The 17,706-nt window shown below is 49.3% G+C and overlaps 1 protein-coding gene across 6 annotated transcripts in view; it reads right to left on the reverse strand.

The window, feature by feature from the left end:
* SPIRE2 (spire type actin nucleation factor 2) overlaps window positions 1-17,706 on the reverse strand; it is a 208,670-nt gene that overhangs the window by 101,130 nt on the left and 89,834 nt on the right. For all 6 annotated transcript variants that reach the window (XR_003857675.1, XM_029608209.1, XM_029608206.1 and 3 more), the window contains 2 exons: window positions 17,168-17,251; window positions 16,405-16,569 (listed from right to left, as the gene is read on the reverse strand). Coding sequence is in view for 5 of the 6 variants with exons in the window: in XM_029608209.1 (XP_029464069.1) it covers window positions 16,405-16,569; window positions 17,168-17,251 (249 nt within the window). In the remaining variant the exon portion in view is untranslated. The remainder of the gene's footprint in view (window positions 1-16,404; window positions 16,570-17,167; window positions 17,252-17,706) is intronic.

Raw genomic sequence — 17,706 nt, forward strand, 5'->3', positions numbered from 1 at the left:
AGCCATTCGCTCGTGCGAAAGAATTCAGGGCCGCTACCTGGACTCGTAGAGAATTGTAGGCGAGTCCCTTATCCAGACCATCTTGAAGAAACTGTAGAATCGACGGAACCGACGCCTCCGTGGGTCGGATCCCCCTGGAAGAGCACCAGATGTCGAAAGTTCTCCAAACTCGTACGTAAGCAACAGAAGTAGAAGATTTCCGGGCCCGCAGCATAAGGGTAGCCCCTGCGTCGAAGGCGGCGCCGTTCAAAAGCCATGCCGCAAGACAAAAGAGTTCGGCCTGGTCGAAATATACCGGATCCTGGTGCAGCAGATGAGGAAGATGACCTAGACGAAGCGGGCCGTCCACCGCCAACTGGAGGAGGTCCGCAAACCAAGGCCTGCGCGGCCACTCCGGAGCGACGAGGATCACAGGACCTTGATGATTTTCTATCCTGCGGAGCGTCTTGCCCACCAAGGGCCACGGAGGAAAGACGTAGAGCAGCCGATGAGCCGGCCATGGGAGGGCTAGGGCATCCACCCCCTCCGCGCCGTGTTCCCTCCGGCGACTGAAGAAACGTGGTGCCTTGGCGTTGGCGGCCGTAGCCATCAGATCGAAGTGTGGTGCGCCCCACCGTTGAATCAATAACCGCATCGCCTCGTCGGAGAGCGCCCATTCGCCGGGATCCAGTTGTTGACGACTGAGGAAGTCCGCCTGGACATTGTCCACCCCGGCGATGTGAGAAGCTGTGATCCTGACGAGATGCCTTTCCGCCCATTCCATTAGGAGGGTCGACTCGGGGGAGACATGTTTGCTTCTTGTGCCCCCTTGTCGATTGATATAGGCCACCGTGGTGGCGTTGTCGGAGAGGATCCGTACTTCTCTGTTCTGTACCAGGGGGAGGAACCGTTGTAGCGCCAGACGCACCGCCCTGGTTTCCAGATGGTTGATCGGCCACGTCGCCTCCGTTGGGGACCACGTCCCCTGCGTTGCGCTTCGGTCGCAGACGGCGCCCCAGCCCACGAGGCTGGCATCGGTGGTGACTACCACCCAATTGGGAACCTCGAGGGAGACTCCCTGAGCCAGATTTTCCGGAACCAGCCACCAGTCCAGACTGTCCCTGGCGACTGGGAGGAGAGGAAGGATCACCTGATAATCCTGAGACACTGGTTTCCACCTGGAGAGAAGAGACGCCTGCAGAGGGCGCAGATGCACAAAGGCCCAGGGCACCATATCGATGGTGGACGCCATCACTCCCAGTAACTGTAGATAATTCCAGGAGGTGGGTTCCAGCAAAGCTGAAAAACGACAGACATGCTCCCGCAACGATTGAGCCTTGTCCGGGCGCAAGAACACCTTGCCCTGCAGCGTGTCGAAGCTGGCACCCAGGAAGTCCAGGCGCTGAGAAGGAACCAGAGAACTTTTGGAGAAGTTCATGACCCATCCCAGGGATTGCAGAACCTGGACCACCCTGGCTACCGATTCCTGTCCGTGGGCGAAGGACTTCGCTCGAATCAGCCAATCGTCCAGATAGGGATGCCGCTGCCACGACAACCATGATCTTGGTGAAGGTGCGAGGTGCTGTCGCCAAGCCGAACGGAAGGGCCGTGAATTGGAAGTGTTGACCCAGAACCTTGAAGCAGAGAAAATGACGATGCGCCGGCAGGATGGGAATGTGCAAGTAGGCCTCCGTCAAATCCAAGGAGGCCAGGAATTCCCCCCAGTGAACCACCGCAATCACTGATCGTAGTGTCTCCATGCGGAACCGGCTGACTCGCAGAGACTTGTTGACTTCCTTCAGATCGAGGATGGGTCGGGAGGAACCGTCCTTTTTTGGTACGACGAAGTAGATGGAATAATGTCCCAAGCCCACCTCGCCGCAGGGGACGGTGGAAATGGCTCCTATGCTCTGCAGCCGGTCCAGAGTCTGCTGCACTGCCGCTCTCTTGAGATCTGAACCACAGGGGGAGAAGAGGAACCGGTCCCTGGGAGGCCGGACAAACTCCAATGCGTAGCCATCTCTTATAGTGTCCAGGACCCACTGGTCTGCGGATATCCGCACCGACTCCTCGTAGAAGTCCACTAGTCGCCCCCCTATCCTGGGAGTGGAGGAGTGGGCGCATCTGGCATCATTGGGACGACTTTGGCGGGGGGTTACCCTGTCCAGAGCCGTCACGCGCGGGTCGCCGCCCCCGAAAGGACTGGGACCAAGACTGGGGTCTGGAGAAGCCAGCGCGGGCCCCCGGCTGCCTGTAAGATCTATAGCACCTCTGCGCTCTGGCTCTGGTCCGGGTAGCCGCAAACGCCCTGGAGGGACGATGTCTGTCTTCAGGGAGCCGGTGAACCGCATTCTTCCCTAGCGATTTGATGAGCTGGTCCAAGTCATCCCCAAAAAGGAACTTGCCTCGGAAAGGCAAAGAGCCCAAGCTCGACTTAGAGGAAGCATCCGCCACCCAGTTGCGGAGCCAAAGGAGCCGCCTGGCCGCCACCACCGAAACCATGGACCGCGCCTGAACCCGGAAAAGGTCATAGAGGGCATCGGCCCCATAAGCTATGGCGGCCTCCAAGTGGTCAGCCTGTGCGGCTTCATCCGGGGGTAACGATTGCGAAGTGAGCAGTTGCTGAACCCACCGGAGACTGGCCCGCTGGGCCAGCGAGGTACACATCACCGCCCGCATGCTCAAGGCAGAAACTTCAAACACCCTCTTCAGGAAGACTTCCAACTTGCGGTCCTGGGTGTCACGGAGCGCCGTACCACCCGTGACTGGAATCGTCGTCCTCTTGGTGACCGCCGAAACGGCCGAATCCACCTTGGGAACCTTAATAAGATCCAAGAAATCTTCCGGCAGCGGGTACAACTTTTCCATGGCCCGAGTAACCTTTAACGAGGCTTCAGGAGCATCCCACTCCCTGGTGAGGAGCTGCAGGAAAGACTCATGGATGGGAAAAGCCCGAGGCCTAGGACGAAGAGCGGCGAGTACCGGATCCCCTTTCCTGGCTGATGTGGTGACTGCGGGCGCCACCGGGAGCGGTGGATCCGGAGGAGGATCCAGGTCCAGTTCCAGGAGGATCTGTTGTATCAGGTCATTCAGTTCATCCCTCTGGAAAATACGAAGCGCCAGCGGGTCGTCCCCTTCGGGAGGTAACTCCGACAGCGTAGGGTCCAGAGGATCTGGGGAAGCCCTCCCCAATGGTGAAATCGCTCCCGAGGCTCCCGGGGCAACTCAGGGACGAGGAAGCGGACTCGGGGCCCCTGACACCGAACCCACCAGGTCGGGGGGCGTACCAGGGGGGCCAAAGAGACCCGAGGAGTCTTGGCTGGCGGAGGGTCTGGGGGGGAGGGGCCCCCGGGGACCCCCAGCCCCTGCAAATACGCGCTGTGCATGAGTAGAATAAATTCCGGTGAAAAACGCGGCAAGCTGGAAGGGGGGCCCGAGGGGAGGGCCTCTGAAGGCTCAGGAACGGGCAAGCCCCCCTCCGGGGATAAATTCGGGGGTGAGACCTCCCGAAAATCCCTCCGCTCTATAACCGCCTCAGCTGCAGCAACGTGCTGTGACAACAACATGGCCGCCGTTCCCGCCAATGGCGGCGAAGTGGCCGGCCCGCGCCGCCCTTGCCGGGGGGAGGGGAGGAAAGAAAAAGACTCGAGCGGCTGCGAGGTGCCTTCCCCACCTGGGAGACACCTCGCGCAAATCCCCTCCCGCGAAATCCGGGACCCTGGCTCGCTGCAGGCCGCGCATCGGGACGGCCGCGGCATGACAAAAAAAACGCCGGGGTAAGGCAAAGAAAAGCCTCGGGGGGGGGGGGGGGGGGCCTGAAGGCACTATGAGGTGCCGCGGGGGGGCCGGAGGGCCTACGCAACCCGCTCAGCTAAATCCCTGCAGCGCCGAAGAAAACACCCTGTCAGGCCAAAAAGACCGCGAAACAAGGCCTCTGACCCGCGGGATCGAGTGCCAACACGTGGCGGTACCGGACCCACCGGCAGCCACGGAGCCCCAAAACGCTGCGGGAACGAAGAAAAAACCTGAAAAGAAACAAAATAACAGAGAAAACCCCAAAACTTACCATATGCGAGGGAAGTAAGCAGAAGCAGAGAAGGCAGAGAGAAAGACACGCCTCCAAAGCTAGGGCACACTTTTTTTATTTTTTATTTTTATAAAACTTTAACTTGATTCAAAGACAATTCAAAAAACCTGACAGGAAAAGAAAGAAGAAAGTAGAAAACCTGAAACCCTGTCAGTGTGGGGGAGCAGTGATCCCCCCAACTCTCATCTGCTGGAGTCAGAAAGATACTGAGCTCCAGCAGAGGGAGCACTGGCTCATACTGGTGACGTCCCTCGAAGTTTGTTCTGACTCCATCTGCTGGACGGGGGACATAACCCACCGTCTGGACTGATCCTGGTACGTACAGGGAAAGACTGATACATCACGCATATCCAGCATAGCTCTCTGCTTCAACAGCAGGGGAGAAAGTCTGATACTTCACTTTCAATGCATATCCAGCATAACTCTCTGCTTCTACGGCAGGGGAGAAAGACAGATACTTCACAAATATCCAGCATAGCTTTCTGCTTCAATGGCAGGGGAGAAAGTCTGATACGTCACTTTCAATATATATTCAGCATAACTCTCTGCTTTAACGGCAGTGGAAATGAAGAAAAGTGGATCTATATACAGACAACAACTAACAGGTCTGAATTATTTAGTCTGGGTAAACAAATAAGCATGGGTATAGCTTGCTTATTGCGGCCGTTACTACCCCTAACTAATTAAGCTAGATATTTCACTTAGAGGCAGTTCCAACACTGCTCTCTACATTAATGGTGGGGGTGGAAGGGAAATAGAATCAAAAGGTTATTAAAGCCAAGAGTAACAGATAAGTATGAGAAAAAAAAAGTGCAAAACTTGCTGGGCAGACTGGATGGGTCATTCGGTCTTCTTCTGCCGTCACTTCTATATTTCTGTGTAGCACAATGCACCTTCTCAAACTGCTCTGGACCCTGGGCTGAGGAGGGCCTGAAAATCTCACTCCACTCAGTATTTTCAGCTCCTGCTCAAGCTTCTCACCGCCCACAGCCAAGCAATTTTTTTTTTTTTAAATTAAATTAAAGGCACAGCTCCCTTTTAAAAGAAAGCCATACAAAAAGGTATACTTCCCTGATCTGGACAAGGCCCTGGGGAGGAGACTATGGAAGGAGGTGATGAGCTAGACCACTGGCTATCAAGCCCTCTGTCTGTTGCAGGCAGACCCTGGACAGGGATTACCAACCCCCCCCCCACTCACTTGCTCGGCTCAACCTGACGGTCCACAAAGGTGCCTAACACCTCAGGAAGCAGCCCTTTCGATAAGCTCTCTCTTTACCTTTTGTTTTGTTTTTTTTTTTCAATTTCTCTGACTGCAGGTTTGCACCTCTACCATCTGCTGGAGACAGAAATACTGAGGGACTGCAGGTGTCACTCTGTTATGTATCAGTGCCTGAAAAGTTTTTATTCTCTGCCGCCATCTACTAGTAGGAATGCAAAGCCTACTTGTCTGGACTGATTTGGGGTATGAACAGGAAGGGGATATCACACAGAGCACAACACTCAGCAAGAGAGGGAGGGACATATAGTGTAGCATTTGGTGAGGAGAAGGGACAAGAATATCACATATAGTGCAGCAATCAGTGCGAGGAGGAGGATGAGATCATGTATAGCGCAGCACTCAGTGAGAAGCAAAGGGATGAGAATATCACATATAGTGCAGCATTCAGAGGAGGAGGGCAAGAATATAACACATAGTGCAGTAAGAGGAGAAGAAGGGATGTGAATATCAGATACAACATTCAGTATTATTTACTACTGCCTCCCCAGTATTTATAAGATTGCCCAAAGTGATGCACAACATTACAAACCAGATCAGTATAACAGTAATACACATATTACAGCAACTAAAATTAAGCAAATTAATCTGTTCATATCTGCATCTTAATGTTGGCAATCATGTTCCATGTTACAGGAAGAGGTATGTCTTAAGCTGTTTCCTAAAAGTCAACAAAGCTGGCTCTTGTCTAATTGTTACTGGCGTATTCCATAGAAACAGGCCAATCACTCAATACAAGCGGGCCCTAAGCCTATTTTGGTCGACTATTGTCTGTGAAAGACGGTATAGAAATGTTTTTAAATAAATAAATAAATCTTTCTCACCTCCTTAAAAGTAGGGACACAAAGCAATCTGCTTTGACTGGAACCTAACTGCCACGAAAGAGTGTACCACTCCAGTTTATCACACAAATATAGAAACATAGAAACATAGAAATGATAACTTAGTCCAAGGATGGCCAACTCCAGTTGTTATGATTTATGGGTATGTGGGCCCTTGGCCCAAGGTGCAAGTTGTTCCTACCTGTGGGAAGGACCCCCACAGGCCTGCACCACCGGGAGGAGAGGTCAGAGACAGCGGAGAGCTCTGGGTGAGGCAATGGAGAGGTCCTGCGGCACCAGGAGAGGACCCCCATGGAGAGTAGACTGGAGGCTATACCTGGGCAGGGACCCCAAGGGAAGGAATGCCAGACAGACTGCAGAATGGGGGTGTGTGAGGCTTGGCCAATTAGGAGGTACTCTGGAGGGCAACCCCGAAGGGAGTAGCTGCACAGCGTAGGATGATGATGTAATGCCATAGGCCAGCCCACAGGACAGGGAAGCCCAAGCTGAGCCTCTAGTGATGATGTAGCACCGTCCCGAGGACCAGGAAGTGTTAGCAGTCTCAATATTGTATGTAGGCGCAACCCCGAGGAGCGGGAAAGCTCTGGCAGTCACTGTAATACATAAGCATGGTCCCAAGGAGCAGGAGGCGCGGACAGTCTTGTTCAGGCTGTGGGCACAACCCCAAGGAGCAGGGAGGTCCCTCTGTAGAACTCACAGATAGCTGAGGTGTCCCAGAGGTAGTCCCGAGGAACGGGAGGCCTTGCAGGTTAGAACCCAGGAGACGCAGAGCCAGCCCGAAGAGCGGGGTAGGCAAGGAGAGCGAGTCCACAGTGCGGGCACTGGCCCCAGAGGAGCGGGTACCAGCCAGGGTCCAAATCCAAGGCACAAAACGTAGTCTCAGGAACACGTAGGCAGTAGTCAAAGACGAACGGAACTTGTTGCCAAGTCGGCTAGCTGAGGGCGAAGGTGGAGGTTAAATACACAGGTCTGATGATGTCATGAACCGGAGACACCCCCGAGGTTCCTGCCGAGGAGGATTCAAAGGAGGGCCAGGTGGCGCGCGCATGTGTCTAGGAAGGCCCAAAGTCGAGGAAGATGGTGGCGGCGTCCAGGCCACCATAAGAAGTCCAGGGGAATGCAGCGGTGAAAACTGGCCCGAGCCATGAGCAATACAGGAAGTAAGTACACGCGGTCGCAGCCATCTGCGACCGACGGGCATAACACCAGCCTTCGAGAGATTTGTATACAGTGGAGGCAATGCATGCAAATCTCTCTCATGCATATTTATTGTGGATATCTTGAAAATCTGGCCTGTTTGTGGCTTCTGAGGACTGGAGCTGGCCATCCCTGACTTAGACCCAAACCTTCCAATGACCAAAAAACAAGACATAGAATCTTAAACAGTGTCCATAAGTGAACAGGTAGTGGAGATGGTATAGAAAGGGAGATGCTTCTATATGTTTTGAGTAGCCATTGAAGTGTTAGCAGTGTTAGCAGTGGATCACCTGGAACCTTTGGGAAAGGCCCACATGCAGGCCATTGCACTAGTTCAGATTGGGGGATATCACTAATGGTTGTAACACAATTCTAAAAAGTTGACAATCCAAGAAAGGGTGGAGTTTTCTAACAACTTTCAGTTTAACAAAAGAAGCTCAAATTGCACATTCAATATGCTTTTCTAAGAAAAAGTCTGAGTCTAGCAATACCTTAAGGCAGTGGTTCTCAACCGGTGTGTCGCGACACACCAGTGTGTCGCCAAGAACACGCAGGTGTGTCGCCACACTTCCCGGTCCCTCACTGACCCAGCTGCTCCCCGGTCCTCCTCCGCCCGGGTTTAAAATGCTGTCAGCCCGAGCGGAACGCGGCAGGACAGCTGGAGTCAGCGGCACCGGCATGGTCTCCTCTTCCCGCCCCCCCCCCCCCCACCCGCGGCCCGGAAGTGGTGAGCAGCGGGTGCGTGCGTGAAGAAGAGACCATGCTAGTGTGGTCAGCGTTGGCCCAAAGAACAGAAGAGAGGCACGGCCGGAGGAATGAGCAGCGCGGCTCAGAGAAAAAGGAAGAAGAACGTCAACCCCCGCGGCTGATAGGACTCCTCCTCTGCGAGGGCTGAAAATGAAAATAAAGGAGGTTAGGGTTAGGAGCAGGTTGCTGCCGCCGCTAGTTCCGATGGGGGAGGGAGAGAGAGTGAATGAATGAGCAAGCAAGCATGTGTGTGATTGAGAGCCTGTATATGTGAAAGAGAGTATGTCTGTGACTGAGAGCCTGCCTGTGAGAGAGAGAGAGCATGAATGTAAGTTTACAATTGGGAACCTATATGTGTAAGTTTGTGATTGAAAACCTGTTTGTGTGAAAGAGTATGTGTGTATGATTGAGATCCTTTGTGTGTGAGAGAGATCATGAGTATGTATGATTAAGAGCCTGTGTGTATAAGTAAGGGAGAGAGCATATGTGTCTGTGTGTGATTGAGAGCTGGTTTAGGTGAGGGAGCACATGAGTATGTGATCGAGAGCCTGTGTGTAAATGAGAGAGAGCGAGCATGTTTGTAAGCATGTGAATGAGAGTCTTGTGTGTGAGAGAAAAAGACAGCATGTATGTGTGTGATTGAAAGTCTGTGTGTGTAAGTTTGAGATTGCAAACCTGTTTGGGTGAAAGAGTATGTGTGTATGATTGAGATCCTTTGTGTGTGTGAGAGATCATGTGTATGTATGATTAAGAGCCTGTGTGTATAAGTAAGAGAGAGAGCATGTGTGTCTGTGTGAGATTGAGAGCTGGTTTAGGTGAGGGAGCACGTGAGTATGTGATTGAGAGCCTGTGTGTAAATGAGAGAGAGCATGTTTGTAAGCATGTGAATGAGAGTCTGTGTGTGAGAGAAAAAGACAGCATGTATGTGTGTGATTGAAAGCCTGTGTGTGTACGTTTGAGATTGCAAACCTGTTTGGGTGAAAGAGTATGTGTGTATGATTGAGATCCTTTGTGTGTGAGAAAGATCATGTCTATGTATGATTAAGATCCTGTGTGTATAAGTAAGAGAGAGAGCATGTGTGTCTGTGTGAGACTGAGAGCTGGTTTAGGTGAGGGAGCACGTGAGTATGTGATTGAGAGCCTGTGTGTAAATGAGAGAGAGAGAGCATGTTTGTAAGCATGTGAATGAGAGTCTGTGTGTGAGAGAAAAAGACAGCATGTATGTGTGTGATTGAAAGCCTGTGTGTGTAAGCGTGAAAAGATAGACATCATGTGTGTAAATGTCTAATTAAGAGCCTATATAAGTGAGAGAAAAAGCATGTGTATATGTGAGTGACTGAGAGCATGTGTGTATAGGTGTGTAATTGAGAGTCAGTGTGAGAGAGAGCGCTGGTATGTGACTGAGAGAGAGGAGAAAGTTCCAAGCAAACCACCCCTCCTCCTGCTAATTCAAAACAATCTCAGGACACCTGGATATCAAACGTTCCCAGGTATGCAGAGCAAAAACATTTTTGTATCCTTATTTGTCGTCACTGGGTCTTTGTGTCTACTATTTTGAAATATTTTATTGGTATTTAGAAATTTTTTATATGAGTTTTTAATTATTGGATATTCCACTCATCAGCTGTTTCGAAATAATCTGTTCTTTTTGTTAGTATGGTTTTACTGCTACTGATTTTATATTTCTTGATTTGTTTTATAAAGATGGGTGATGTTTCTTTTTTCCTTTATTAGACTGCATACAGAGACTCTGGCTTGTTGCAGTTTCCAATTCAGTTTTTTCTGCATGCTTCTAGTAGGGATGTGAATCGTTTTTTGACGATTTAAAATATCGTTCGATATATTTTAAATCGTCAAAAATCGTTAGAGCCGCGATACAATAACAATTCCCCCGATTTATCGTCAAAAAATCGTAAATCGGGGGAAGGGGGAAGGCGGGAAAACCGGCACACTAAAACAACCCTAAAACCCACCCCGACCCTTTAAAATAAATCCCCCACCCTCCCGAACCCCCCCAAAATGCCTTAAATTACCTGGGGTCCAAAGGAAGGGTCCCGGTGTGATCTTTTACTCTCGGACCTCCGGTGCTTGTAGAAATGGCGCCGGCGCTACCTTTGCCTTGTCATATGACAGGTCAAAGGTAGCGCCGGCACCATTTTGTTTTTGTCCCCCGAGGTCAGGAGCGTAGGAGATCGCTCCCGGACCCCCGCTGGACCCCCAGGGACTTTTGGCCAGCTTGGGGGGGCCTCCTGACCCCCACAAGACTTGCCAAACATCCAGCGGGGGTCCGGAACGACCTCCTGCAGTCGAATCGTGTTGTCTACGGCCAGCGCCATTTTGCGCAAAATGGCGGCGCAAAATGGCGCCGGCCGTAGACAACACGATTCGACTGCAGGACGTCGTTCCGGACCCCCGCTGGACTTTTGGCAAGTCTTGTGGGGGTCAGGAGGCCCCCCCAAGCTGGCCAAAAGTCCCTGGGGGTCCAGCGGGGGTCCGGGAGCGATATCCTGCCGCGAATCGTTTTTCCGTACGGAAAAACGATTCACATCCAGGAAGTCGTTCCCGGACCCCCGCTGGACTTTTGGCAAGTCTTGTGGGGGTCAGGAGGCCCCCCCAAGCTGGCCAAAAGTCCCTGGGGGTCCAGCGGGGGTCCAGGAGCGATCTCCCACGCTCCTGACCTCGGGGGACAAAAACAAAATGGCGCCGGCGCTACCTTTGACCTGTCATATGACAAGGCAAAGGTAGCGCCGCCGCCATTTCTACAAGCACCGGAGGTCCGAGAGTAAAAGATCACACCGGGACCCTTCCTCTGGACCCCAGGTAATTTAAGGCATTTTGGGGGGGTTCGGGAGGGTGGGGGATTTATTTTAAAGGGTCGGGGTGGGTTTTAGGGTTGTTTTAGTGTGCCGGTTTTCCCGCCCTCCCCCCCACTGGACCCCAGGTAATTTAAGGCATTTTGGGGGGGGTTCGGGAGGGTGGGGGATTTATTTTAAAGGGTCGGGGTGGGTTTTAGGGATGTTTTAGTGTGCCGGTTTTCGATTTACACGATTTTCACGATATTTAAAAACCCAAACGGCGACGATCCGATTCCCTCCCCCTCCCAGCCGAAATCGATCGTTAAGACGATCGATCACACGATTCACATCTCTAGCTTCTAGTTATGCGTTTTGGTCTCTTTATTCTTTGTTAGGTGAGGGTCAGCACATGTGATTTAGGTGAGGTTTTCTGCTGGCATGTAGTTTCTGTGTAGGGCTCTATAGCAGCCTGACTTGGTCCGTTTTCCTAATAGGAGATGTATTGGTGTCTTAAGGCCTGGTGCAATATTTCAGTGTTGCCTTTTCTTAGGTAAGGTGGTTACTGTTTAAGTGCTGGAAATTGGTGCTGTTTTGGTGTGGGATGTTTACTATTTATGCAATTTCTGTTCAGATAGAATATGTATCTTTTCCTTGTGTCATTTTAAACAATAAAAATAATTACCGGACCTTTACTTTTTATTTTCGCCGTGAATTGTAATGAGCAGTGTGTCACACATGTGAGCGTGGCCTGTCCGGTGTGTCACGATGGGAAAAAGGTTGAGAACCACTGCCTTAAGGTATCTCACCTATTACACTTTTCAAATCCTAATGATGACACATATACTGGTCTGCCACCTCCAACCCTCAAAATCTCTGTCTTTTGGGTGTTACCACTAACCTATTCTGTTTAAACTACTCAGAAATAAGAAATTAATTTCTGGTTAAGATAAATATTTAAGTATTTAGTTATTTAAATCATTTATTAACTGCTTATGCCAGAACAAACTGTGCTAAGTGGTGTACAACACAAAACACATGCTTCTTCCTGCTCTGGACTCAACGGGACTATCAGTTGGACATCCTGTCTTTTAACTAGTTTGTAATCCACGAAAAGACATCACCTCCTATCCCATGACTTTTTTGTTTTCTTAGAAGCCTCTCATGAGTGACTTTGTCAAACGCCTTCTGAAAATCCAAATACACTACATCTACCAGTTCACCTTTATCCACATGTTTATTAACCCCCTTCAAAAAATTGAGTACCTCCCTAGACCCTGCTCCCTTGCAGGCACCGGAACGATCATACCTAACCAATGCAAACAGCGTAATGTCTCCCGAACTGCCTCTTGCTTGCTGCAGGACGCACAATCTGACTCCATGAAAGTTCTCTGATAGGGTGAGAAAATTCCAAGGCATAGCAGTCTCTTACCACCTCCAGAACCCATTGGTCCAAGGTGATTCTGGTCCACTGCTTGTAAAATTGAGTCAGAAGTGCTCTGACTGCTTCCCCAAGAGAGAATGTACCATCCTGGTTCCATTGGGAGGATTTAACCCATCCAGTACCCTGATCAGAGCTATTCTTGGAGGGTCTTCTCGAGCCCTGAAAGGAGTTTTGCCTTCCATAGCTCTGCTTCTGCAAGGATGTTGAATCACCTTTGTTGGAACAAATCCATCTCACATCCTGGAAATGGGCATAAGCCAGAAAAGTCTTCCTGCCAGTCTTCTTATCCTCCAGCAATTTTTTTCCCTTCAACTTCCCAAAATGCTTCATCAGCTGTTCCAGGTCTTCGCCAAGCAAAAAACTTCCCTTAAAAAGGAAGATTATAGAGCTGGGAATTGGGACACATATTCGCTGACCAATACCACAGAAGTCGGCGAACCAATAGCGCCGCTACCATACTCTTGACTGAAGTCCAGATCAAATCATATACTGCGTTTGCACATACGCAACCCCAGCCTCCAACTGAGCTGCCTGGCTATCATCACCAGAGCCGGCTAAAGTGTTATCCTGAGACTTCTGTACCCAGCATAAACAGGCCCTTTGCATCAGGCTACCACAAATCGCTGCCCGAAGGCTCAAGGCCAAGGCTTCAAGCACCTTTTTTTTTTTCAGCTGAATCTCCAATGCACGGACTTGAACATTCTTTAGCGCAGCCAAGCCTGCAACTGGACTGGTCATCTTCTTTGAGACCGCCGAAATTGAAGAATCTTCCTTTAAGCAATACTACAGCTGCAGTGTGTCCTCCATTAAGGGGGATAATCCTGCCATTGCCCTGGCCACCTTAAGAACTGCTTCCGGAACATCCCATTCCTGGTCCACCAGCTTTTTAATCTTCTCAATGAGCGGAAAGGTTTTCGGTGGAGCTCTGGAGCACCTTAATACGCAACTCCTGCAGCCCTTGGTGAATAAGAGGCCTCAACTTCTCTTTGCAGAGGACCACTAGAGGGTCATTCCCTCTGCAATCGGGACCTCTTTCGAGTCAGACAACTGCTTGTCTTTCATCTTGATCCATATCAGCCGCATTGTCTGCCTGGGGATCTCCTACACCATCCCCCAGATCATTCTCCAGCCCATCCTGCAAATCATCAGAATTCGCTGAGTCCTCTACCCAGCAAGATGGGCCAGACCCAGTCGGATGAGTAGGTCTCCCAACCCCTTGGGCAGGGACCCCTTCGGTCTCTTAAAGAGACTCTGAGGCTGCTAACTCAGCACTCGGAGTCAGTGCTGAGTTAGTGCTTCCAGCACTCTTACTGGCCAGATAGGCCTTGTGCAAAAAAAGGACAAAAACTATAGAAAAAAATTCCACATTTCCCATCCCCTGCAACTGGGACAAGCTCCTCCAAGTGACTCTCCTGAATTGCAGGGAGGGGTGTCTCTGGTTTCCCCAGAGATTGTCTAACTCTTGCTGCATGCTGCCTTCCTGCCTGCCAAGCAGACAAGAGTTCCCCCCCACCCCAGGTCCGGGGAATGAGTGACCCTTCTAGCACCAGCAGCTTCCATGGAGGGTCCTCCCCCTCCCCCAGCACACTCTTGGTAATGCGCGGCTGAATTGAGCTGAAACGCGGTTGGGGCCCCAGGCACGGAAGCTTTCCCGTGCTCGGGAGATTGTGTCAGTGTCATTATGTGCACATGTAGCTGAGAGTGCCTGCTGCAAGTAAACACTGTCGGCCCGACCACAGCTCAAACCACTGCCCCAAAACTTCCCTAGCTAAAAGGCACTGTCTTGAAGCTCCGGAGAGCATAAAATACTCAGCCTCTTCCTCCCTGATGGTCTGCTGCGTGACCAGTCATCTGACGGCCCTTCAGCTGCTAGCTACCGGGTTTTTTTTTAAAGACACAATGCCAGCAAAAAGAATAAACCCAGCCAGAAGAAAGAAAACTTCCCTGCTGCTGGAGACACTTCGGGGAAGAAGAAAGAGGGAACCAGGACCCCTGACTTTCAGACCCCTGGCTGCTGTGGGCTAAAGCTGATTAGGGATTACCAACCTCTCGCTCGCCTGGCTCAAACTGAAGGATGACCCATACTAATACCCAACACCTCAGGGAGAGTCTTCTCAAATCTTCATCTTCTCTTCTGCTCTGATTCTAACCTAATTTTTTTCTTTATCTCAGACTGCAGGTTTGCACCTCTACCATCTATTGGAAACAGAGAAATACTGAGGGACTGCAGGTGACACTCTCGGTTATGTAGCAGTGCTAGAAAAATGTATTCTCTGCCTCCATCTGCTAGTAGGGATGCAAAACCCACTTGTCTGGACTGAAATGAACTTAGCTTTTACACATTTAAAAATTAAGTCATCTGTTGTAGTGACCAGTCAAACTTCTCAATCTACATCTCTCCAAAATTATCCCATGGTTCGCCAGATCAAAGACAGATGATAAATCAAGCAGTATTAGTAGAACTTGTTTACCTTGATCTACCCATTACAGAACATCATCTTACACAGAGACTAAAACATTATTAATCTGTATCCCTTAAGAAAACCTATCTGGAAGTCTGACAATCTATTATATTCTTCTAAAAAAAAATGAGGTCAACTGGTTTATTACAATTTTCCCAATGATCTTCGCCACTATGGCTGGTAGTTCTTATATTCTGCCATGTCCAAGCCTGGCTTATCCAAAATAGGACTAATCAGTAATCACAGAACTCTTTAATCAAACTGGTAGGAACCCCTCCTTCAGGGTGTGATTAACTATGTTCAACAAATGAAGTAAAGTCGTATCCTGAAAACCTTTCACCAAAACTGATGGATAAGGGTCAAAACAATGTTGTAGGCTTTGAAATTGACAAAATTGATCTGTGTTCCAATAAAAAAAGTCATCAAAAACATTCTCTAGTTTGCACAATCTGTTATACTACAGGGATGAAACCAGAAGGATCTTCATTCACTCTAGCCTCTCCCAGCTACCTAAGGAAGAATTCAATAAATTACAGGAAGGTGTCAGTTTCCATAGAAAAGGAATTTAAAAAATAAGGGGCCATGATATGTAGTTGGAAGGATGAAGGCTCAGAAGAAATATGAGACAATGCTTTGCTATTGAGAGGGTGGTAGATACCTGGAATAACCTACCAGTAAAAATGCAAGAACCCAGTATTGTGAGAGAACTCAAGCATGCTTGGGTCTGCTGTGTAGAACAGTGGTAAAACATTGTTGGAAGGATGCAGTGTTGCAAATAACCTACCCTTCACTTTCTCAAGAGCAGTGACAAGGGGAGATTTGAAAAGAAGATAACAAATGGAGGATTAAAGAAGCACAACCTAATGACACTTCAGACCATGGGGTAGCCAGGTTTGAACCAGAAGGCTATAAATCTCTGGAAACTAACTGACTCAATGCAGGCAAGTTAGTAGTGACTGGGTACAGACCAGCAAGGCAATAAGGTGATAGGGGAGATGAGTTGGAATCAGCAGGATGCAACTCTCCAGAAATTTACAGAGTCAGCGCTGGTAGATTGATGCTGGCCAGAAAGACCACATGTGACCTAGAAGGTGAGATGTTCATGCAACAACCTCACTAGTTTTTGTAGCTGTTTAGATTATTAGAAAACATGGGGGTATGGGTATTGTGTGTTGAATTAATATTGGGGTATTCTGTGCTTCTCTATTCAAGATGGTAGAGAACTAAAGAGGAAGAGAACAGAACCTGAATTGGAAAAGGAGAGAGATCCTTCAAATGGTTGTGATTCTATGGCTGACAGCTGGGATATATCCCTGCAATGTGGACAGGAGGGACTGAGCAAATTGGATGGGCTGCTTGGTCTTCTGCTGTCATCTACCATGTTATTGTGTTTAACTATATTAACCACATGTTGTCACTGGTGTCACAGCGATGTCTAATGACATGACATCGCTGGTGATGATATTATCGGTGGAACGTATTAGTGCTTTACTCCATTATTCTTATTTCTAAACATGGTAAGTAGTTGGCATGAAGAGTTGTGGCTATTTTCAACTCCAGCAGAGAATGCCTTCTCACCATGACTTTCCGCAGTTTATAGTTTCGTGCCCGGATGTCTTGCATCAGCATCTCAAAGGGTGTCAGCTGATATTCTGTAGGCAAGGGGTTAAACTGCTTCTCCTGGACTTTCTTTAGTTTCACTCCATGGCGAAGATCTCTCATCAGCTGCACCCACAGCCGGGCCTGAAACACCAAAGAGAACAACAGCTTGGTTAACCTGCAGCCAGACAAGCATACCCAACCCATCCATTTTTTCACAAGCTAGCACATCCATGCACATGAAGCTAACACACCTGTCATAACTTTAAAAGGTTGGTTATGGGTATACAGAAGCTGGCATACATATCCCCCTACTACAGGCTGGTGCATGTATTCCCTCTTGTGCCCATCCTCTCATGGCTGGCATACCCATATGCCCTCCCACAAGCTGGTACACTCTCCTCTCTCATAGATTGTCATGACGATCTATCGATTCATGGGTTGGCATGCCTATCCCCCCTTATGGACTGGTACACTCATCTGCCTTTTTGTGGGCTTCCACATCAACTTGCTTTCTCAGGCTGGTACAATCTGCAATCACTGCAAGAAGGGAGATCTTTTGATAGGAAAATTGTCTTCTGATTTTCCACAGTTGGAAGGTATAGACTGAACATTTCAATAAAGAAAGAGAACTTCCTGCCTGCCTTAATTTCTGTTGTATGTTTAATGCATTGCCTATAACTAGCAACCCAATTAATGTTGGTAATCCCAGAAATTCATAGGCTTAGTAACTTCTTCTTACCCAGTCTGTGTTCCGCAGGTTGCCCAGATCATCTATCGACCTATCACTTGATGTTTCTTCATCCACTCTCAGCTTCCTGAGTATCTGTAACAGCAAAGCAAAATCTTGATATTCACATTGCTAGACATGATCCCCCATACGTCACTCCCAAAATCTGCTACAATGCAACATGTAATTCCCTTACTGAGAAACACCCTCCACCACCACATATAGAGCTCTGCCGGTGCCCTCCACCACTCCCTGCTATTCCAGGAGTGTTAGGCTGAGGACGTCCCTGCAATTGGTGAGTCAACTGTAATTCAAAATATATGCAGGGGGTTATTCACAGGTATTTAAGCAGAAAAAATATAATAGCTTAACTTACATTTCTGCAAGGTAAAATGATACAGCACAGGGATAACACAAATATAGACCAAGATCCAGTTCAGGTCAGTTAATCCAGTTATTGAAAGTTAGACAAACTTTGCAATAATTAAACAAGACTTCCACAATCCTCTTCTATTTACAGGAACAGACATATGATTATGAGCACTCATGGG

Source organism: Rhinatrema bivittatum, chromosome 7, assembly GCF_901001135.1.
Source record: "Rhinatrema bivittatum chromosome 7, aRhiBiv1.1, whole genome shotgun sequence".
NCBI classification, from domain to species: domain Eukaryota; kingdom Metazoa; phylum Chordata; class Amphibia; order Gymnophiona; family Rhinatrematidae; genus Rhinatrema; species Rhinatrema bivittatum.